Source organism: Ochotona princeps, chromosome 14, assembly GCF_030435755.1.
Source record: "Ochotona princeps isolate mOchPri1 chromosome 14, mOchPri1.hap1, whole genome shotgun sequence".
Taxonomy (NCBI): Eukaryota; Metazoa; Chordata; class Mammalia; order Lagomorpha; family Ochotonidae; genus Ochotona; species Ochotona princeps.
The window spans coordinates 16,473,982-16,496,254 of record NC_080845.1 but is presented as its reverse complement, the minus strand read 5'-3'; the positions used below and the strand labels follow the sequence as shown (position 1 = coordinate 16,496,254).

Sequence of the window (22,273 nt, the reverse complement as noted above, 5' to 3'; positions counted from 1 at the left end):
GTTTTGGGGGTCTGTAGATACGGGGGGCTGTGGATGGCTCAGGGAAGGGATCTGGAGATGTGCGGGAGGATGGCTAAGGGAGAATGTGACAGGTGAGGAGTGACTTCTGGGAGACTTCCACAAACCTGGCTACTGTATTTGCAGGTGAATGAGGGGGCTGAGACCAGGTGGTTTAGAGGAGGGAAACTGGAGGACCTTTTGGAGCCAAACCAATATACCCGTGTATGTGGGAGACCTGAGCTAGTATTGTTGGTATCAACCACCACCTACCGTGTACACGAAAGCCATGGTTGGGAGCCTGCCTGGCAGGGTTTGACCACAGTACTCTCTAGTGAGTGTTGGGGCAGGGGGTGGACAATATTAGGTTGGGCCATGACACTAACCCCAGCACTCCATAGAGCCAGATCTGGGAGCATTTTGTGGGGGATTGTGGACTCACCCCTGTGGGATTGCCATGCCAGCTGGTTTGCTCAAGGGCTGGTGGTGGTGGTGGTGGGCTGAGCTAGGCATGACCATGAACTTCATCAACACTCATGGGTACTGGGGTTGTGAACAAGCTGGGCTGGTCCAGGCTGTAACACCTGCAGGCACACCTGAGAATCAGGTGTGGGGTGGGTCGCAACATATACCATCACACATAAAGTTCAAGACTAAGAGACAGACTGTGCTTACCTAGCACCTACTGGCATGCATGAGATCTGAATCTGGAAGTGGGCCTGATGAGGGAACTTGGGGAACTCCCTTGATGGGCCATCACTCCCACTGGTGAGAGTCAGGGCTAGGTGTTGGTCAGGCTTGGCACGACTGCTTCACTGTCAGCAGGTGTGTGGGTTGGCTCTGTAGGGGATGGGCTGGGCAGGGCCAGGACAAACCTTAGGACACAGGTGTGTGCAGGAACCAGGATGGGATACAGGCCATGCTGAGTTAGTCTAGGCCATCACACCTACCAACTTGCATGAAAGCCAGGGATTGGGGCAGGCTGAGCAGAGCTAGACTGCAGCACCCACCATTGGGACTGGAGACAGGCCAGGCCAGGCTGCAGCCTCTGATGGCAAATGCCAAGCTGAGTGATGGGTTATGCCGGACATAACCAGCACATGCAAAACCTGTGTTTGGGAGAAGGTTTGGTCAGGGAGCTAATGGAATGCCTTGGCTGGGCTGGAGTTCCCACTGGTGAGTGCAAGAACCAGAATGGGGGCAGAAAACTGGGCTAGACATGGCTGCAGCATCCCTCAGCATGGGTATGGATTGGGTCTGGGGTGTTCCAGACTAGGCTAGGCTCCAGCACCGCTGATGCTCACAGGAGCCAGGGTAGGTGTAGGACAGACTGGGCTAGATCTCTGTACCTACTGAGCCATGTGAAAGCTAGATCTGAGGGTGGACCAGCAGGGCTGAGCTGTAGCACCCAACAATAAGCGCTGAAATGGATGTGGGCTGGTCGGGCAAGGCTGCTCTACCTGTCAGGACAGGAGGAGGGCCAGGTCAGGCTGGGCCAAGCACCCACCAGTGTATATAGGATATATGACTAAGAGTGACTTGATAAAGGAGCTTAAGGAACCCTTCTGTTAGGACACAGTTGCTGCAGTTGAGCACAAGAATCACAACTGGTAGCATCCCAGACAAAGCCAGATTACAGTACACACTGGCATATGTATGGGTTAGATCTGGAGGCAGGCCAGGCTGGACTAGTTCATAACACCCACAGACAGATGTGAGAGCCAGAATGGGGTGCACGACAGGCCAGGTTGGGCCACAACACCATCCAGTTCACATTAGGGCCAGGACTAGAGGCTGGTTGGGCAGGGCTACACTACAGCACCTGCCAGCATGAGCTGGAATTTGGGGCAGGCTGAGCCAAGCCAGGCTACAGCACCAGCTGGTGAATGCCGAGGTGAAGTGAGCCTCATCGGTCTGTGCCACAGCTCCCACCAGCACATGTAAGATCTGGGATGGGGGATAAGCCCAGTAGGAGAACTGTGGGGAGCTACAACACCGTTGGCCTGTATGTGAGCTGGGTCCCTCATGCTCCCACCCCACGAATCACTGTCACCTGTCCCTCCCTCCCCCTGCTTGCACCTCCAAGAATAACAAACACATGAACATTTTGGAGATTTTGGCTTGTTTTTATTGGGACTCAGTCACTCGAGTCACCGCAGGGTCCAGGCATGGCCATCAGCCAGGCTGGACTGTCAGTTGGACAGCGGCAGCAACTCCTCCTCCCCTGTGGACACAGAGATGCCTGAGTAGATCTGGTGGGGAGATGCACAGGGCTGCCCAGGGTTTGCTGCTGAGACTGAACCTGAAACAGCTGTTTGCTGAAGGACTTCTTCAAAGGCCCGGCACGGAACAGCCTGATGCTTTGCCTCTTCTTCTGACCTACTCAAGGCGCTATCTCCTTGGGAAAACCAGGTCCCAGGTATCCAATGGCTGCAGCTCCCTACCCCACAGTTACTTTTAGCCCTACATTATGTTCATGAATGGCAGCAGGTGCTACCATTAGCCAAATTCTAGCTGTGGGCCAGGTGCTGTACAGTCTTGAGGAGAACGTATGCTGTCCCATCTTACAGGAGAGAAAATCAAGGCACCAACCGGCACTGTGCCACATGGCCAGTTTGAATGGACCAGTGCAACTGTAGCCCAGCTCTGTCCTGCTCCTCAGCCTGCTTTACTCACTCTCCACCAGTGCCTGCTAGCATTCTCCCCGCTCCACCAGATACCTGAATCCGGCAGAGTAGGATCCTGGGTTTGGCCCCATTTCACAGATGGGAAGCTAATGCTGAGAGAATGAATGGGCCCATCACTGAGTACAGAGTCTAGAACCCTGAGTGGTAGACTCCACCGCCTCCCAGGACTCACCCACCCGGAACCCCGACAGCTCCCTCCCTGGCACAACATGGCACCCAGTGGGCCTCCTACCGTCACCAGGGTTGCCACAGTACTCCTTGCACTCCTTCTCAGAGTAAAACTTGTTGCCGTTGCCTTGGCAGCCTCCATAGATAAAGGGGACACACTTCCCCTTGGTGGAATCATATGCCCAGAGCTTCAAAAACCCACGACAGGGGCCAGAAACTATGGGGAGACTGCAGGCAGCTGTGGGATTAAACAAGGCACAAAACGTCAGAGTGACTTGCCACTGCTGCCCCGGGGTGGGAGGGAGAGGCGGCTATAGAACCCTTGGGTCCATCTGGGTTCCCTCCTTTACAGCTTAGGAAACTGGGGCCCGCAGTGAGCAGTGACCTAGCCTGGTACCCAGCCTCAAGTGTGGAAGTCCTATGGCATCAAGATTCCAACCCCCAAGTCTGCCATGAGCACACCCTGTCTTGGCCAGCAGGTGGCTGGCTGGCCAGGTGGCCGGGGTCATAAGGGGTACAGTGTGCAGGGTCAGGCCATGCTCACCCACTGTCCGGCATGTCTGCAGACACTCCTTCTCCGAGACAAAATTGTTGCCGTTGCCCAGGCAGCCACCGTAATTGAAGGTCTCACAGGCCATGGATGTGCCATTGTAGAAATACCTCTCCATCAATCCCAGGCAGGGACCTTCTGAGTAGCCAAGCTGGCAGGAGTCTAGGGAGGCAGAGCAGCACTTACTAGATGCTTCCTGTGTACCCACCACCAGGTGGAGCACTTAGGATGCATTCCGCCCTACCCCAAGAGCCAGCTGTGGGCACTTGTCCTCTGGGGCAAGGAGAAGGGGTGTTACCTTCCTTCTTGTATAGCTCAGTGACCTGCTGCCCTGTCCCAGAGCCTTCATTTTCCTGGGGGAGCACAGCCCTGCGGGTTCTCTGGAGATGAGGAAGAGAAGAGGCCACTGGTCAGGTCTTGTCACTCTTGCCCACCTGTGCCCAGAGCTGTACACACAGCCTATTTGCTCTGGGAATCAGGGTGTAGCCAGCAGCACAGTTCCAAGGTAGGCTCATGGACACTGTCCCCAAAGGCACCACCAGAATGAGGGTCACAAGGCATACGTCCAGTAAGAAATGAAAATCAAGCACAGAGTTCATTTCTCCGTGAGTTTTGGGGAGTGCTCTCTACACATGCATAACAACACACACATCGGGAGACTAAACCCAGATATATCGCTTACAAATATCCAGGCAAACCTTCAATAAAAGACAAGGAAGTGAAGGGGTCAAGTACAACAGCCCAGAAAACCAGAGGGGAGCCTGGGGAAGGAGCTGGTTTAAAGAGCTACTTGCTCTCTGTTTTTTGTTGATGTGTGTGTTAGAGAGACAGAGAAATCTTCCACCTGCTGGTTCACACCCACTTGCCCAGGGGCTGAAGCTAGGAAGCCAGGAACTCCATCCGTCCATATTATTTGGGCAGCAGAGGCTTGGCCACTTGAGCCATCGCTGCTGCCTCACAGAGGTCTACCTTAGGCAAGAAATTGAGGTCAGGCTCAGAACTGATCTCTGATCCCAGCAAACTGACATGAGACATAGGCGTTTTGCTGTTGTTTAGGAAACAGCCACTACAGAGTACAGCTTTTGGGCAGCCAAAGCCTTTCTGACTTGGTGCTGGATTCTAGCACAACCCAGAGAGTCCATGTCACTGTGCCATTTCTTAGATGAGAACACTGATGTCCAGAGTGGGTGGCAGCGAACCCATGTAGCAGAACCAGGACCAAGCCCGGGTGGGCCTGACTTGAGACCTGTCACTCCCTCTTCTCAGTGGTGTTGATGTCTCTGCCCCAAACACAGCAAGCCCTAAGCTGAGTCAGCAGTGAGCAGGTGGGTGTGGGTGGTGCCTGGAGTGGTGAAGGATCCTCAGGGCAGGGACACTCACCAACACCAGGACGGGCTCTGGATCCTGTTGCCCAGGCACACACTCCCCTAGGTGGGAGAACAAGAGAGAAGAGTGAACAAGAGTACCGAGCTGGGAGCAGACCTCCACTCCGATGGGTTTCTGTGCCAGTGCCAATGTGGGCACTACATGGATGGCCTCTGCACAAGGCCAGTCACACCAACAGTGGTCCCTGTTTATCTCAGAGAAATCACGGGAAAGATCTAGAGGCATGGGAGGGGACCACCCCGCAGGATGAGGTGGTGACAGGAAGTGGAGAGGGGACCTGGGTGTCACTTACCTCTGTAGGCCATTGTGAAGATGGAGTCCTCAGGGATACCCACTCCGAGTGCCACCTCCCTGAACTCCTGCATGAAGTTCTCACTCAGCTGCGGCTCCCGCCCTGCATGGGGAAAGCAGAGGGGGCAATTGCAGTCACCCATGGCCAGCAGGTGTACAAGGCCCAGGAAGTTCCATTTAGGGAAAAGTTGTCCTGAAGACAGACACCCAAGAAAGAAGAGATGCCCTCCTTGGATGCCTCCAGCCCTGCTGAGACCCCACCCACCTAGGGCTCTTTTAAGGACCCCGGCATTCCTTAGCTCTGGAATTTTAGTGGTCTGATCCCAGGCAGAGGATCCTGTTTCAAATGGAGATGGGGCTGGGCAGGGTAAGTGCATGCCCTGTCCTCTTAATTGGGTTTGGCCGACCATATGCACTCATTTCATGCCACTCTCAGCCCCAGCAGGCTGCTTGGGGTTCGGACCATACCATAGAGCTTGGCAGTGATGGTGGGGCCATGGCGGCGGCTGAATTTCTTGGTAAGAAAAATTGCATACTCATCATAGTTGGTGTGCACCACATAGGACTCCATGGTTTTGTTCCATCCTGGGGGAGAAGCAGGCCAGCCACAGATGCCAGGGTTAGAAGCTGAAGCTGGACACCCAGCACCTGTTCACCTGCACATCCCACCTCCAGCCAGGCCCGCACACCTTCATTTCCCAATCCGTCCATCTTCAGTCTGCCTCTATCCTCCCATCTCACTTTCACATCTACTCTATCACTTCAGCCACATCACTCTAACCACCCACCCTTGCCCTACATCAGTCCATGAAGCCAATTCTTCTTCCTTCCTTGCTAATTCCATCCGTGTATGCATTAGATAACTGGTCAGTTCATTTATCTGCCCTCCACACACGGAGTCATTGACCAATCATTGGTTTGTCCACTCATCTAACTACATGCTCATCCACCTGCCCGAACCCCTCTCCATTCAGCACCTAGCACCTAGAGCACTGTCAATATACGTCTTCCGCGCTCATGAAGTTCACAGCCAAATCCTCCTGTCACTCCACACCAAGCCCAGGACAGGAAGACTAAAATTTTGATGTTGTCTTGAGCACATGGCACTCCTACCCTGTGTGGGGGGTCGTGCATGGGAGGAGGGGAGAGGGGCAGAAAGGAGTAGGAGCGAAGAGAAAGAGGAAGTGAGAGGGGAGGGGAAAGGGGGAGGAATTTGGAAGAAGAAGGCCAGGTGACATCTCAGCTAAGGGTGATGCGCAGAGAGAGTGGGGCAGGAGGAAGAGCTGGGTATGCGCACTGTTTTGGAGCGGAGGTGCTGCACTTACTGGCCTTGTGGTAGAGGAACTTGCCGTTGGTGTCCGTTTTCTCGTAAGCCCCGGAGATCTCCTCACAGACGCCCTTCCTGCAAATGAGCCAATCACAAGGAAGGTAACTCCTGGTCAGTCCTGGACCCTGACATCAGGTGGTCCCACATCCCTTGTTTTGTTTTGTCTTCTAATTTAGTATTTAATAATTGCAGGAGGTGTCTGTTTTATCTCGCCACCAGCCTTGGGAGACCCTCATTGTACACATGAGGGAACAAGGGGGCAATGGGGGAAGGAGATTATCCCTCCGTTCTCTTGGCAAAGCTGCTGTTCCAATCACTTGCTTTTCCTAATCCAACCCGCATGTGATGCATGTGACAAACGGACGCATGGATTCCGTCTTTAGCCACGGCTGTCCCTCTCCAGTCTCCTCATTGGTAAACCAGGGGCAATGTGGTTTGTCCCTCACACGGCCATAAGTGTGGGTGTGATGAGCGATGTGGAGGAGAGTTGGGGTAAGATAGGGTGACTGAAGCTGGAATTATCCTATGCCCACTGGGCATGCAGTGAGGACTTACTGGGCAGCATCCAGGGCCAAGCGCAGTGGTATACACGGAGTACAGAGTGGAGCAAGACAAAGACAGACCTCACTCCCATATGCAGCTGCCAGTCCTATAGGGCACGCTGGCCAGAGGCAGAAAAGTCAGTGTGGCAGGTGGGGCGGGCACAAATCAGCAGGTACTCTGACAGCACAAAGGAGCCCACGGACTTTGAGCCTGGGGTCACAGGGAGGGCTTCCCGGAGGAAATGATATGGAGCCCAAGTCCCAAAGAACTCCTCTAATTAGCCTGAAGAGGTGGGGAGAAGTGGGAGGAACATCGGGTACAAAGACCCAGAGGTGGTGAGGATGCCAGGAACTGAAGGAGGACCTACATGGGTGCAGGGTATGGAGCAACAAATGCTGGGCGAGGTGGGGGTGAAGGCAGCAACTTACTATTGAGGGCAGTGGGGAGCCATGGGAGGGTCTTGGGCAGATGGAAGTTTTCCTGATGACTCTACAGGGAGGGTGGACTGGATGGGAAGGTGGCAATCGGAGGTGGGGGGAGAACAGAGATTGTTGGAGACAGGCAGGAAAGGCAGGAGGGTGCTTGGAGCAGGGTGCTGCAGGTGGCATACAGGAGGAAGCAGATCAGAGAGTTCAGAAGCACACGGGCATGGCTTGGTGAGGGATCAAGCAGTCAGCATCAAAGGAGAGGGGAGGTTCAGGGACACCCCTTGCCCTTACTGTCCTGGTCCTCAGGCCGCACCCTTGCAGACTAGAGGGGCTTCCTGGGGGCCTAAGGCACCCCAGGGGAGAAGCAGTTTGCAAAACAGGCCGCTGTTTGGGGAGGACACTACCCTTGAGGTGAGAAAAGCACCATGCTGGGGATGGGGAGGATGCTGGCCATGGGGTGATAGCCTACGGAAAGCAGAGATAGGGTGACCAGTTGGGGTCCCACGTTCACTCACCGCCAGCGTGTGCTGCTCATGCTGATCTCGGTCTCTGTCGCCCCCTCTCCCAGCACCAACGTGCTCACGGACATCTTGTCCTTGATCTTCTTCAGCCATGGGCAGGTGGAGCCCACAGCCAAGTTGTACCATTTCCCGTAGATCTAGGAAGAAGCCGCAAAAGCTGGGACTAGCTAATCCCCTCCTGCCTCCTCTCCACTACGTGGTCCTTTGGAGACAGGATTTGTGGTTCCTGGTTGAGGCACAGGCTCCAAAACCCACTGGGGAAGGAGTCTGGCAGAGGGGTATAGAAGCCATCCTCCCCTGTAATGCGGGAGCTCCTCCCCCACCGACCCTGCCAGGCTATGCACCTGGACCAGGTCTGCACCTGCTCTGAGGTCATCATCTGAGGAACTCCGCTTCCTCCTGATGGCATGTAGGGAGGATGTGAGAGAACCTTCAGCATCCTGCCCCCTCCCCTTACCTGTTCCAGCTCACCACTGTCTACCCACAACCTTTCCTTGCCCTTCAAAGCAAGAGAGCCCACGGACGTCAAAGCCAGGAACCCAGGAGGACCAGAGCTTGCTCAAGGTCACCCCATGACTCAAAGGAGAATCCTAGCACCTAACTGCGGCGGACACTGTCCGTGCCCATCCCAGGGTACATTGCTCTGGTTCCTGCTCTCAGTCCTGCTTCTTCTCCTCCTAGAATCCCCTACACCCTGCTGCAATGCTAGGGGGCTCATGCCCACCTGTGCCCACCTGTACTAGTTCCTCAGGGTGGGATGGACTGAGACAGGGTGTTGTTATTCAACATAGCGGGGCTGGCACTGGGAGTGTTAGTGGGGAGCTGGGTTGGGGTTGTTGTGACAGCAGCAGCCAGGATGACACTGGCTCTGGGTTAGGGCCTCCCCAGAATATGGTTTGCCCTTGGAACCCAGGGACCCTGGGTAGAATGGGAAGAGAGTCCCAAAGGTTAATCCCAAAGCCCCTAACCCCAGATCCCCTAGGGACTGACCACTGACCACTCAAGTGGTGCCAGGGGCTCTGCTTCATACAGGGCTTGCCCAGCTGGACCCAACCCCTGCCCCCAGGTACCCCCCCATGGGACCCCCCAGCACCCAGGAGCCAGCAGTCTTACCCGAGAGACATCAAAGTTCTCCTGCACTTGGATGGTCTCTGGCACGTTGGGTACAGGGTTGCCCCTCACTGCCAGGCTGGTTGCCAGCAGCAGTAGCAGGGCCCTGAGATGAGGCATGGCTCTGGGCTGTCGGGCCTCGGTGTCTCTGGGACTGCAGGGAGAGGGTTGTGACCTCCCTGCCCAGGACGGCTGGTGAACTGAGGCTGGGGAGGGGGCCTGTGACTTGTAAGTGGCCTTGGTGTTTGCTCTGTCAGCCAGGACCAATCAGGACCCCTGAGGCCAGCTCCAATCGATGGCTGGAGCCTAATCGGCACCCACACTAGCAGCCAGGAGGCCAGGGCGGTTATGAGAAGAGATTTTGGCCAAACATCACGGGGCCCTGGTGTAAGCCAGAGACACCTCCCCCTGCAATGTCCCCAGCACAGGCTTTCTGCCCATTGCTGGGAGCAGCCAGGGTGGGCCGACAGGCAGCACCTGACTGTCTCTGCAAGACCCTTCCACCTGGACCTCATGCACCCCCTGGGAGCCAGTAGGCCAGGGTTACTGGTGCCCATTTTTCACAGGAGAAAACCAAGAGCCACAGAAAATGTCAATAATTCCAGGGATTCCAGGGCAGGGCTAAGAAGCCAACCCGGGCACCCTGTGCTCAGCGTCCCTTCCCTGCCTGAGGGTTGGCTCCCTGAGTCCTCACAGATGATGCTGGAACATCCCTGCCCCTGCCTGGTGCTGGCCCGGTCCCTGCCACCCTTCCTTATGGCACACAATGACACGCTCCCAACAAGAACCTCAGGATGTGGCTCTTTTGAGAAGGAGGAAATGGAGGAGTGAAGGGACTGCCACAGGCTCTCCTGGGTGCAAAGGTGGCAGGTGGCAGTGGTGGAGGGCATGGCCCCAGGAGCCCACAGCCCGCTCTGCCCTTCTCAGCCAGGTGACCTCAGGCCAGTCTCTGCAACTCATGGTGCCTTGATTTCCCCACCTGTTAAATGGGGTTAAATGTGAGGAGGGCAGCTCAGGGCAGTTCCTGGTACACGTGCGGAGACTGGGCAGAACAAGGGACCCTTTCCAAGTCACATCCGTGGTGCCCATGTCATGGCGCAGCACATGAAGTTGCCATCTGTGACACTAGCCCCTCCTATCAGAGCATGGATTCAAGTCTTGCTACTGTGCCTCTGATCTAGTTCAAGTTCATGGACCCCTGTATCCACATGGGAGACCCAACTGAAGCTCCTGGCTTCGATCTGGTCCAGCCCTAGCCATTGTGGTCAATTGGAGGAAGAAACTGGAAAATCTCTGTCCCTCTGCCTTTCGCATATACAAAATAAATCTTTATCAAATAAAGATCTGGCATTTTTATTTGGTACCATTGCCTATCTGCCTGGGAACCTCAGAATGCTGGCGCATTTGCCGAGGTGACCAAGCTGAGGCTGTACTGATGACAGTGAATGGTCTCCTTCCAGAACTACAGACACAAGGAAGATGGCACAGTGGGGACTAGGGCAGGGACTAGGAGGTGGCTGCTGCCGGATGGCAGTGCCCCAAGCTAGCAAGAAGCTGCCAGCCCTTCTCCCAAGGGTCTTCACCAGGAGCTGGCCACCCTGACGACATGGTCCTGGGTTCCTGGCCTCCCATGCTGGAGCAAGCACTCCCTCTGTGGCCCATGGCTGTGGCACACACCGATGGCAATAAGTCTGAGTGACAAGTTCTACCCGCCCAGGACTGCTTGTGTCCAGGCTAAGATGCTTGCCGTGGATCCCCTAGGTGCTTGCGATGATCAGTGCTCAGAGCTGCTGTCCTGAGCCCCACCCTGCTGTTAGCACAGCACACTCCACACCCACAGCAATGCCCTTGGTGCAGCCGGACTGACCCCTGAGACAGTTGGCTAGGGAAAGAAGCCCCCTGCTTATGTGAGAATCATGTGCTCGCCCCTCTGCTAGCATGGTTCATGGACAAGTATGCATCACGTCCTTGTGTAGGATCCAGTCTAAACACAGCCCTCTCATCAGCATCCAGAACCAATGTGTTTCCACTCATACAAGTGTATTCCCTTTGAACCATCACTGACCACTTGGCCACCAACTGCATTCCCCCCCTTTTTTTTTGTCTTGGCTGCCAGGAAGCTCAAAACCATGAGGTTGCTCTTATAACGGTGGGGGTGATTTCCCATCTTGGAAACCCATTTTCCTAATCTGCACACTGGAGATAAAAGGCCCTGCTCTGTTGGCCAAGAGGTCAAGGGGGAGAATGTGTATGCATGTGTGCACAGAAGGCTCTGCGAGCTGCCCACTGCCTCCCCTGGGCCATGGCTCCAAGCTGGCTGCTTAGAGAGAGCTGGCACAGCTTGCCTGACTTTCACAGTGGAGCTGCCCAGCAAGGGTTCCTGAACCCATTATCCAGGTGGGAAGCCTGAGGTTTGCAGAGGTGTGGAAGCTCCAACCCCAGCTTGCTTGGCCAGGGCTGCTCACTGTCCTGGACTGGGGAAAGGCCACCGGGAAACCTCTACTTCACTGAGCTCCCCCACCTCCCCCACCTCTGGGGATGTTTGTACTCCTGAGATTATTAACCAGTGCACAGAGGGAGAGCCCCTGCTCAGCTGCCTGGGGCTGCCCGGACTTTGAGCTGCTTTTTAAACATTAACTCTGGGGTCACAAGAATGCAAGGCTGTTGGGGTGGGGGTTTTGGGGTAGGAGTATGGAGATTCTGGGGCTCCTGCCCTCCCTGGGATCCCAGGGGTCCAAGGACCCACAAGAATCGCCTAGGTCCTAGTCTCATTTCAAGCGGGAAGGGAGGTCCTTGCCCACGCAGGGAGCCTGTGAGTGCCCGACACAGTAGGTAACAGAGGCCTCGGCCTCTAGATCTGGGTCCTGGGCTCAGGAAGGAAGGGAAACTTGTTCAAGATCCCCCAGCTGAGGTCAGGAGAAGGGAGACAAGGCTGCAGAGTAAGGAACTCAGTAAGCAAAAGTGCAAGCTGGGGCAGGGTAGGACGGGGGGGGGGGGGGGTGTTCCAAACACAGGGAAGAGCAATTGGGAGGGTTCAGAAGTGGAGGATGGAGGGAGTGAGAAATGCATTAGAGACCAGGGAAGGGAAGGGAGGGAAAGGGGAAAAGAAATGAAAAGAAAAAGCAAAACCACAGCTCTGTAGTTTGGAGGCAAGGGGAATGACCGGAGTGAGGCCAGGGAGGTGGCCGGGGTATATGCAGGGTGGGCAGGGAGCTCTGGTGGCTTGGCCAGAGAGGCGGCCACGTGAGCTGCAGTCAGGTGACAAGGAGCACCATGCAGTGGACGGAGGAGACCCAGCAAGGTGCTCCTGGCAGGGATTCCAGGAGGACAGAAGGGGCGTGGCCCCGGCGCCAGCAGGGATGGAGGGGCACCCCTGACTAGAAGGGGCGGCCGGGGTGTAGGTCTCCTCTGTGATGGTTGAGGGAACAGCAGAAAAAGCTTTCTTCTTCACTCCCTGCGGGCATCCTGGCCAAGGTGAAAGTGCGCAGCATTCAGGGACCCGCAACCAGCACCATGAGCAAGAGGAAGTCGCCTGTCCCAGCTCTTCCGGGCGCTGCCTCTGAGCCCCCAGGTCTGTCGAGAGGAGCTGGGCCATCCGGAGACTTGAATCCCAGTACTCAGAGCTACCCAGGGACAGCCCTTTCCCTCTTTGGCCTCGGTTCCTTCATCCTGACCTCCAGAAAGGAGGGACATTCGCTCCCTTGACGGGGTAGGGTGAAATACAGAATGAGACATGTATGGTGTACACTTGAGGGAACCCGTGTTCTCACAGTCACTTCCCACCGAATCTCAGGGGCGCTAGACATGTCTGGAATGACAGGTGTCCCGAGTCCACCAGGGGGCAGCAGAGAACTTCCAGCCTGCAGGCCAGGGTTGGTTCACTGATTCTACCTTGATGGAGGCCTGGAGCGAGGCCCACAGGCAGAGAATCCAGGCTCCCCTGGTGAGTGTAAGATGTTTACTTTGTCCACCGTAGAATGCTCCTTGGGGGGGAATACCGAAGTCGAGATGAGGTCACCCAACGCGGGGCTGCTGGCTCCGACCTCCCTGCCTGGGTCCCCTGAGAGTGAGCAGCCCTTTCAGCTGTGTTCATGGGACACTCTGAACTGGGCAGTCTCCCTACGCAGGCTGGGCTTATGCGGGCCTACTGCTTCCTCCCTTGGCCAAAGGTGTGAGCCACATCTGCTGCACCAGGGCACACTCTGGCAGCTTCCTCGGGGCGCAGCCCTGTGCTGGCTACACAGCAGGTGCACAGTCAGGTGTGATGAGAACCAATCACAAGAAAGCCAAGGGACCAGAGACATCCCCTGCCCAAAGTCGCTTACCAATGGCCGCATGTGGATGAGGGAGTCAGTGCGTGGGCCACTCTATGGCACACCTTAAGATGCGAAGAGCTCCAGCTCCCCAAGGGCTTGTCCTTGAGTCCCCGAGTCCTGGATTTGGGATCTGTGGCTGGGGCAATTACCCCGGACAAGCACTGATGAACTCCTCGGAGGGTAAACCAACTGGATTGTCACTCCCCAGGACAGGAAACCTGGGTTCAAAGTGCTCAGCTCCTTGACCAGGCTCCCATGACAGCCATGGCAGGCACAGAGAGGCTGGGAAGGCAGGACGAGTTTGCCCAATGTTCTGGAGCCTGCAGGGACCCTGATGGCCAGGACCCCGGCCACAGAGGCTACATTCAGTGTCCTTTGGCTCCTGCTGAGACAACACTGGGTCCTGTTGTCTGGGGGAGGTGACAGCCCTGCCACACGGAGAAAGAGGCTGCACAATCTCTTCCTCTGATTGGCCCAAGTGTCCCAGAGTCCGGTCTGCTGACTGATGCCAGCTGGTCAACGCTCGCTTCTGGTGGAGAGCGCCCTCTCCTGGGCAGCATCCTACTGTGTGTACACCAGGGGTTCTGAGTCCAAGTAAAACATCCCCCTTTGTCTCCCCTCTTCGCGGCCTCAGCAGCTGGCACTGGGCAGAGTGATGGAGAGTGGGTCAGGTCTTCAGGAGCTCAACCACCTAGGTACAAATCTCACTTCTGCCACCTAGTGGCCGTGGAACTTCGGGCAAGATTCTGAATCTTATTGGAGGGGCAGAGAGAATGAGAGATCTTCCATCATCAGAGCTCCCAAACAGCTGCAACAGCTGTCACCAGACTAAAACCAGGAGCCCCAAACTGCATCCAAGCCCCCACGGACTTGAGTGACAGAGACCCACGGGCCTGGGCTCGGGGCATCACTGCTTGAGGCCCAGGTCCCACTGAGGCCACGTGTGCTCGCATAGCCCCAAACAGATCTGTGTTCATGGTAGCTCCTGGTATCCTACAGAACCCTGTCCCCAACCCCTGTCTCTCCCAGGGTTTCGGACCCATTCGGATCTGCCTCAGCAGAAGGAAGCAGGGATGGTGCTGGGCCTGAACGCAAATGAGCGGCAACTCAGAACTGGAAAACCGCGGCTGGCTCCAGCAGGAACTGTCTGGACTCGAATAAACCTGCCACGGCTGGGGTCCCCCTGGGTGGTCCCCATCCATTCTTCCCTGGCAGCTCAGGAAAGCTATGCTGGTCGGTGCCAGGAGCATCCTTGCTGCAGCCTGGGGAACCTCCCAGCATGTGAGGGACCACCAGCAGGAAGATAATGGTGCTGGGGAGGGGGATGAGGCTCTGGCATGGCCCCGCAGAGCCACCCGCATTGATGGGGCATCCAAACCGCAGGTGTTCCCCTCCCACTTCCCATGTCTCCTTTACAAGACCCTTAGGAAGCCCCAGCTAGGATTGCACCCCAGTCCCGGCAGGGTCCGACCCCCTGCTTTCTGCTGTCACCATCTTTGTTACTTTGCAGCTGTCACATGTTGAATCTATTTTTCTGTGTCTTGTCTCTGTTCCATAAGAGTAAGGAGACTGACCCTAGGAGAGTTCAAGGCTAACCCAAAGTAGGTTCTGTAATGTGTACTTGTTGCAGGAATATCATCAACACCATCAAATGGTCACACTGGGCAGCAGGCAAGAGGCTCTGGGACTCACTTCTTGACCCCGACAGCTCTGTATAAAGATGCTGTCAGCAGGTGGGACACGGGAGGCTTCAGAGCAGCTAAGTCACCAGCTAAGGATCACTGGTGCCCAAGTGACCACGTGGGGACTGGCACTTGTGTAGTTCAGTCTGTGGGCATCCCTGATCTGGCTGCCAGTGCTGCCTGGCCACTCTGCCCCCTACTTCCCCAAGCTCGACCTCCACTAACCTTAACCTTCCAGGAAATCACCACCAATCAACACCACTGGCAGGCTGGCACCTTGCAGAGACTTAGGGTAGACACAGGAGCCTGGTATATTCCACATCAGAAGAGAATATACACGCCTGTGAGGAACCCTGCTCGGGGATAGGACCAGCCTGACTCACAAGTGACATCTTTTTATTTCCGTATTTCACTCTACGTCCCTGTTTCCTGAGTCCAGATGTATTTCTCAGGGTCCCCTCGAACCCCGACATCCCTACCAACACCCCTGTTCCCCAGCCCACGGAGGGAACAGCTGCAAGCCCAGTTCCTAGACAGTGAGGATGGAACACGAAGAGTGCAGTGCCTGGGCCCTGGCCACACTGCAGTCTCTTTCCCAGGTTTCCACTTTGTCTTCAGCGGGCTGGGTGGCTTTGGCTGGGGCTCTGAGCACCCTGGCGGGCGGGCGGTTGGCTCCGAACTCGCCGCAGGGAACTGCCGATCTGCTGCCTCAGGGCCTCCAGTCTCTGGGCCAGGTTGGGAGCCGTGGCCCCACCTAAGAAGCAGTGAGATGCGAGGCTAGCACTAACTGGGTGTCCAGGCCCCAGCACCCTGTGAAGCCTTGCGTGGTAAACCCCACCCTTCCCACACTCTCACACACACCAGGGGTCCCAGCATTCATCTAGGTTTTGCAAAATTCTAAAAAGTGAATTCCAACTTTGAGAACTAGAAGTTGAAAGCAGCCTTGAATACTGTTCCCATTTCAGAAGGAGAAACTGAGGCCCAACAAGGGAAGGGTTTGGGCCAAGATCACAGAGGACATGAGAGGCCCTTCCTCACTCCCTGCTCACCTCTCAGGGCAGGTGAGGTGCCTGGGGGCTCCACGGGCAGTGGGGGTGCAGAGGGTGCCACTTCCTCCTCAGTCAGCAGCTCTGCCAGGGCTCGAGTCTGAATCCAGTCTCTGTGAGCCATGGACCAGGGTGTGGTGGGCAGTGCGAGTTGAGCCAGTGAGTGTCCTGCTCCCCTCCCCTTCCCCCAACCCAGTGCCCCAGTGCCGGGCCCACCTCTCCCCTGGACACTTGGCTAAGCCAGGGCTGCACGGTGGTGCCCGGGGTGGGGGCCGACCAGACAGGAGCATGTTGCTGCTGGAAGCCTCAGGGGTCAGCACCTGCAGGAAAATGCTCAGAGTACACCCTGGGTGATCCAGCCCTGCCTCTCTGTGTCCCACCTTTGCCGTGAGTCCCCAGCCTCCATGCCTGCCCCCACAGGATGCCAAGAATATGAGGGTGGCACAAAAAAGAGGAGTCAAGACCACCACAAGGGGGTGGGATCTTGGTCCAAAAAATGAGAGTCTTGGTCCCTTTCTTGTGTGGGCAGGAAGTAGCTTTTGTAATGTCTGTTCCTACAGCCACACGACCCTCCCCACAGTCAGGAATGCATATGGTCCATTTATGAGCCATTGGTGCCCACATCCGGGGCTGGCGCAGAAAAAAAGAGCTCAGAGGAGAATGACTGCTACTGGGAGCCTTTGATACACATGAGTAACCGTGCACTCGTGGGTATGTGATTCAATGACTGAATGACAGCCAGCCATGCCCCATAATGCCATCTAGAATCCTCAAGTCCCTGAAACCCTGGACCCTCTTGCTCTCCTAGCCTGTTGCCCACCCTGGATTGTTTCTAGCCCTCCTGGCCCTCGCTCACCTGGGTTCCTCCTACTTGTGGCAGGTGGCACTCCCCACGTGGGCAGGCCCAGTGGGCCAGAGGTACTCGGCACAGGGGGCACAGGTGGCAGCAAGGGCAGGAGCAGAGAGGTGGCAGTGCCTGCAAGAGGACACAGCAGGGTTGCATGGCATCCCCAGTATGTCACCCCTCCAGGCTGGGCACCAAGACTCACATGGCATGGAGGAGCTGGTCCCATCCAGCAGGGACATGGTGGGGTCGGGCCGGGGTCTGGTTGGTGAAGGTAGCAGGCAGAGAGAAGGCGCCTAGGAAAGAACAGTGCTGTGGCCCCCAAGCCTATTTCCAGGCTGGCTCCCAAGCCGCTGTTTTCAACAGAGATGCCTCAAACATGTAGGATGCACCAGCAGGTTCCCAGTGCTGTCCATGTTCATTCATTTACAAAGATCTCTACAACACCCTATGTAAGAGAGGCAACACTGTGACCCACCATTTTACAGAAGCAGTAATAGCCTCAATGACTCACCTACAGAGGCACAGTCAGGAGGGAGGCTGAGCTGATCTAGAGGGGAGGTCTCACCCACTGCAATGAGTCACCCCGGCCCTGCTGTCCTTTGTCTTTAAGCCTGCCTCAGTGGTCACTGGCCATACTCACCTCTCCAGCTCGTGCACCTGCTGTGCCAAGATGCGCTGCTCATCCCGAGCCAGGTCTCGGCTATTCTGCAGCTGGCTCATTTCTTTCCTAGGGAGAGCAAGACCTGGGAAGGTGATGGTGGCAGCGCTGGACAGGGTCTCAGGCCCTGCTCATGGAAGCCAGGAAGCAGGTGCTGACTGAGAGGAACCAGAGAAGCGAGGCATCTTGTCCGAGTCCAGCAGGGAGGGCTGTGGGCTGGGCCTCACCTGAGCCGCTCATTCTCCAGCATGAACTCCTGGAGCATCCCGTAGAGATTTCGCTGGGCCCAGGCCAGCCGGGCCTCGCTTTGCCCACGGGCTGTAGGGAGAAGCAGGGGCCCAGGCACTAGAGTCCCAGCTGCCAGACGCATCTTACCCATGCCCCCGGGGAGCTCCTACCCTTGGGGTCCAGCTGCTCTAGCTGCCGCCGCAGGCGCTGGTTCTCTTCCTGAAGCTGCAGCTTCTCCATCTCCACATGCTCAGGCCACTTTGCCCTGGGAGACTGTGGAGGAGAAGCCCTGAGCCACCGTCTCTAGCTGCTCACGTTGTGCACTGCACAAGGGTGTCTCGGGATGGGCAGTGCATGGGGCCTAAAATCTGGCCTGAGCATCACTTACCAGGCTTGCATCACTGTGGAGGGTGCACTTTGGCCTAATTCCATCATCCTGGAAGGCCTGACTCTAGGCTAGACTTGGCACTCAATCCAAGTCAACCCCGACTCAGTTCTGTTCAAAGCTTGGCCAAACCGCTAGATCAATTCAAACTCAACCATGAGACTGGCTGGGATCCTGGCTTGATTCTGAGTCACATCTCAATGCAGATTCCAATGCTAGACATGCCCTAACCCTGACCTTGTCCATGGCAGGGTCCCTGAGCTTATCTTCACACAACCTTAACACAGGGATCCAACCCTGAACTCAACTCTGATCCAGTCTCAGATTTCAATTGTGATACCAATCCATGCTCTAGCTATTGCCTGATCACACCTTTCCCCACTCTTACCTGTCTTTCTGTCAGCTTTTTGAATTACCTTGGGAGCCTGGGGCCGGGTGGTGACTCGCTGAGCTCGACTGGCATATCGCAGGGTACTGAGGGTCTCTGGGAGGCACTGGGCTGATGGGGACACGCAGGCCACCTGGAGGACACTCAGCCTGAGTGCTTCTCCCTGGGAACCAAGCCCTCCCGCCCAGTCTCCCTGGGATACCATGAGGGTGACCCCGCGTCCTCCCAGTGAGTCGGCCAGTAACTTGGTGAGCTTGCTATCCCTGAAGGGGATGTGGCTTTGCTTCCGCTGGGGGTCTAGCAGCAGGGAGATGCAGTGGCCTATGAAGATAGAGCAAGCTGGTTGCCTAGGACCCCTGAGCAGGGACCCCCACAGAGCAGAGCTCTCCCCAGGCCTCTGGGCCTCTCCAAATCCACCTCCCATGATGCCACTGCTTTCTGGTTGTCCCACCCCACCAGACTGCTGCTCTTCCATGGTGCAGGCAATCCTCTCAGTGCCTCCACCGCCCAGCAAAGCGACTGGCACTCAGGTAGAATCGCGGGTGATTGCTGACACATGGATAGGACAGAAAGAAATGTCCTAACGATTCCCTCGCCCAGCATGGAGGAGCCAAGATCCCAGCCCATCAGGACCTGGGGTGGGGATGGCTTCCAGGGAACAAATCAAACATGTCGGGGGGTGTGTGCTCTGAGGCTGAGTCTCTCCACTTCCTAGATGGGAACCCAGCATTGCAACCCCTTAGAATCAGAGATTCATAAAGAGTTCTGCAAGAGCAGAGAAGACAAGAGCACGGAGGGCCCAGATTACAGCTCTGGAGCCCTCATTGCTACATAACAGCTGCCCCGGCTGTGGGTCCACCCCCGATGAACGACCTGGGACAGCAGAACAGCCAAGCCCCAGCTCTCACCCAGGGCCAGCAGGCTGCGGTTGATGCTATTGGCTTCCAGCATCAGCTCCCCCCGCGATCCTGTGGCCGCCACCTTCTCACTGCCTGCCAGGTCTACAAAGCACAGCTTCCCGCCAGCAGGGGGCTCCCCTGCGTCCGCACGAAGCATCTGCAGGGGCTGGAGAGAACCAGGGCTGGATCGAGGCTTGGCAAGGACTGTCCCCATGGGGGTCACAACGGGAAGGGTTTCCGTGGTCTCCTCTGCTCACATCCAAGTTGGTTTCTGCATCCTTGCCAGCCCCTAATGCAGGAAAAGGGGGCACTCACAGTTTGGCGGCTGATGTAGAGCGTGAGCAGGGCATGACTTCGGCTGGAGGCCTGGTTCAGAGTGTGTGCTGAGCTCCTCCGACGGCTGAGACCTGGATGGGGAGAAACCCTGGGAGCTGGACCTGGTAGGAATGCTCCCCGGGAGTGCAGACGCAGGGCTGCGGGTGTGAGTTTCGGGGAGAATGAAGCATTGGGTCTGGAAACAAATTAGCAGGAGAGAACCTGTAATGATGGGTAGGGTGCTGATGTCCAGCCTGGGGTAGCAGAACAGGGGCTGCAGGGGACTTGGAAGGCAGACATTAGCCAGCCTGGGGAGGGGGGACCAGCTGGGGCACCCTTAGGGAAAGTGTTGGAAGTGCCATCCTGCCACTGTCATTTCCCAGGCCCCAACTCCAGACCTGGGCTGAGCCCACTGGTCAGTAAGGTGGAGGCTTGGGCACCGGTCCTCATAGCTCCCGGCGAGAGCGCACCCAGTTGCAGAAGTCCCATGAGGGCCTCTAAGCTCCCAATCTCCACCACCCGCAGCTGCTCCACATAGAAGCCCCGAGTTTTGTTCCAGCGAACGGGAAGAGGCCGAGGAGACCCCAGGCTCAGCAGATCCCGGACCTGGGAGGTAGGAGTGCAAAGTGAGGGCAGGGGCTATCTCTGATCCTCCCCTCCACCCACCCAGGAGTCCCCACCTGTCTGTCTGCCCCAACCCAACACCTCTGCTTCCTTTCTGGGGGCCTCACTGCCCCCTGGCTCCCTCACCTGCTCATTGTAGATCTCCAGATAGGAAGCCCGGAGGGTGGCAGGGCTCCCCAGCTGCTGCACGCGGCCCCACAGCCAGGAGAAGGTCCTCTGCATGACGCCTGCCAGACTAGGGGGGACCGGCTCCCCCTCTCCCTGGGGGCAAAAGCCACTGAGCCTTGGCCATCATCATCATCATCATCACCACCCCCAACTACTCTGTGAAACACTCCAAACCAGGAACCATCCCAAGGTTCCGCATATCCCATTTTTGATTTTCATTTTATAGATGAAGTTGGTAACATTCATCTGGTAAGGTTTCCACGAGCCAAACTTCAAGCCAAACGTAGAGTCCACACACTCCAAATAGGTTCCTTGTTCCCAAATCAATGAGGCGATCGGCATCACCCAAGCCCCTGCCCTCCCTCTACGCGGCACTAAAGGTTTCGGGGTCACCTGCCCTACGTGGGCTCCACTGGCACTGGGCGCACCTGGGGAGGAGGTCCGGTCAGGGTGTAGGTCTTCCCAGACCCAGTCTGGCCAAAGGTGAAGATGGTGCAGGAGAAGCTGCGGGTGGCAGGTGCGTGGATGAGCCCAGGCTGCTGCCTGCGGTGGGTGGAGTTGCACTAGATGAAGAGGGCAGGGCAGGAGCCGGGCCAGGGCCTAGGCCCTCACTCACCCACGCAGCGCCAGCTCGCCCAGGCGCCGCACGCCACAAGCCCGAAATACATCCTCTTGCGTGCGTGTCCCGTCCAGCACGGCCCCAAAGCGGAACGCCACGTCAGGACCCCCGCCCGGGGGGCTCACCTGCGGAGGGGGCAGGGCCATCTAGGGAGGGCGGAGACTCCTGGGAGGGTGGGGCACTGGGGGAGGGCCTGGGGAGGTTGTTTTTCAGGATGGGGGAAGAGCAGGGTTCCTCACCTGTAGAGTTCGGGTCCCTGAGCAGTGCAGGGCGCTCTGTTCCCCCCTTCGAAGCTCCGCTTCGCTCATAGGGCGCACCCTGGGGCCCGGCGGGAGGGAAGATGGTCCATCCTGATGTCCCCATGGGCCCTTTCCTCGCCTACGAACCACCTAACCAATCTCTACCCACCTGAGCACTACCTGGATGGACGTTTCTGCCCCTTCTGGGCCTTGTTCCAGGCTCCGGGCGGGGTCCCTGTGGGCGGCAGCGCGTGTTAGCATGGGCCCTCACCCTGACTCCACCGGCGCCCTGCGGCTCCCCAACCTTTCTGAGGGCAGCTTACCCGTCGGGAGAGCCTCGCTCCTCCATGTTGAGCTCCACACAAGTAGCCAGCTCCCCTGGAGTCTGCTGGCTTCCTTTCCGTCACCGCTACCCTCCCTTCCTCCCTCCTCCCCCGCCACGGGGACTGTCCACACACACCCGCATTCCCAGCCCCCCATCCCAGCCCTGCTGGCCAGCCGGGCGGAAAGGCTCGGGCTACTTGGTTAACGATTTACCTGCCCCCACCTCTGAGCGGGAAAGCCTCTCTCAGCCTAGCCAAGGGGGGTTCTGGAGTGCGCTGCCATTTACTCGTGGCCCATCCCACCAGGAACCCACAGGACCACCGACGCCAATCTCCTTTGTGCACTCATGGGGAAAGCGAGCAGGAAAGGGAAGGACTCGAGCAAGGCCACGACCCAGGCTGAGCAGACCCAGGCTTCTTACTCCCCACACCCTTCCCCCCAGCACCTCAGGTTGTCTCTGAGCCCTGCGAGGGGCAGGGCTCAGGACTCAGGGCTCAGCTGTAGGGAGACAGGGCTGTACTAATAGG

General features: G+C 57.1%; 2 protein-coding genes across 3 annotated transcripts; both read right to left on the bottom strand.

Moving 5' to 3' along the window:
* Positions 1 to 2,102: 2,102 nt before the first annotated feature.
* On the bottom strand, positions 2,103 to 9,184 carry AMBP (alpha-1-microglobulin/bikunin precursor). Its single transcript, XM_004594975.3, has 10 exons — positions 9,012 to 9,184; positions 7,893 to 8,035; positions 6,405 to 6,481; positions 5,548 to 5,664; positions 5,081 to 5,182; positions 4,783 to 4,829; positions 3,701 to 3,782; positions 3,397 to 3,564; positions 2,917 to 3,090; positions 2,103 to 2,221 (listed from the first exon to the last, which is right to left on the bottom strand). Exons 1-10 carry the CDS (start codon positions 9,126 to 9,128, stop codon positions 2,190 to 2,192), a joined length of 1,059 nt encoding a protein of 352 aa, XP_004595032.2. The 5' UTR covers positions 9,129 to 9,184; the 3' UTR covers positions 2,103 to 2,189.
* Positions 9,185 to 15,385: 6,201 nt separating this feature from the next.
* KIF12 (kinesin family member 12) lies at positions 15,386 to 21,832 on the bottom strand. 2 transcript variants are annotated; one of them, XM_058672515.1, is made up of 19 exons: positions 21,746 to 21,832; positions 21,592 to 21,657; positions 21,423 to 21,501; positions 21,181 to 21,308; positions 20,993 to 21,068; positions 20,523 to 20,657; positions 20,243 to 20,378; positions 19,773 to 19,864; positions 19,467 to 19,623; positions 18,761 to 18,879; positions 18,587 to 18,691; positions 17,956 to 18,058; positions 17,785 to 17,875; positions 17,540 to 17,626; positions 17,102 to 17,192; positions 16,924 to 17,028; positions 16,269 to 16,372; positions 16,056 to 16,165; positions 15,386 to 15,760 (listed from the first exon to the last, which is right to left on the bottom strand). In XM_058672515.1, exons 1-19 carry the CDS (start codon positions 21,769 to 21,771, stop codon positions 15,621 to 15,623), a joined length of 1,950 nt encoding a protein of 649 aa, XP_058528498.1. In that variant the 5' UTR covers positions 21,772 to 21,832; the 3' UTR covers positions 15,386 to 15,620. The 2 variants fall into 2 exon arrangements, with proteins under 2 accessions (XP_058528498.1, XP_058528499.1); XM_058672516.1 differs by lacking the exon at positions 16,924 to 17,028.
* Positions 21,833 to 22,273: the final 441 nt, after the last annotated feature.

Excerpts from the sequence above, each read along its gene's own strand:
- AMBP (XM_004594975.3), bottom strand. The coding sequence starts at position 9,128 with ATGCCTCATCTCAGGGCCCTGCTACTGCTGCTGGCAACCAGCCTGGCA. Across the intron at positions 3,565-3,700 it reads TGAGCTATACAAGAAGGAAG|ACTCCTGCCAGCTTGGCTAC; the intron begins GTAACACCCCTT and ends CTGCCTCCCTAG. Across the intron at positions 2,222-2,916 it reads CTGTGGCAACCCTGGTGACG|GGGAGGAGGAGTTGCTGCCG; the intron begins GTAGGAGGCCCA and ends CTGTGTCCACAG.
- KIF12 (XM_058672515.1), bottom strand. The coding sequence starts at position 21,771 with ATGGAGGAGCGAGGCTCTCCCGACGG. Across the intron at positions 21,069-21,180 it reads GGCGAGCTGGCGCTGCGTGG|CTTCTCCTGCACCATCTTCA; the intron begins GTGAGTGAGGGC and ends TGCCACCCGCAG. Across the intron at positions 17,876-17,955 it reads AGAGCAGCTGGACCCCAAGG|CCCGTGGGCAAAGCGAGGCC; the intron begins GTAGGAGCTCCC and ends TTCTCCCTACAG.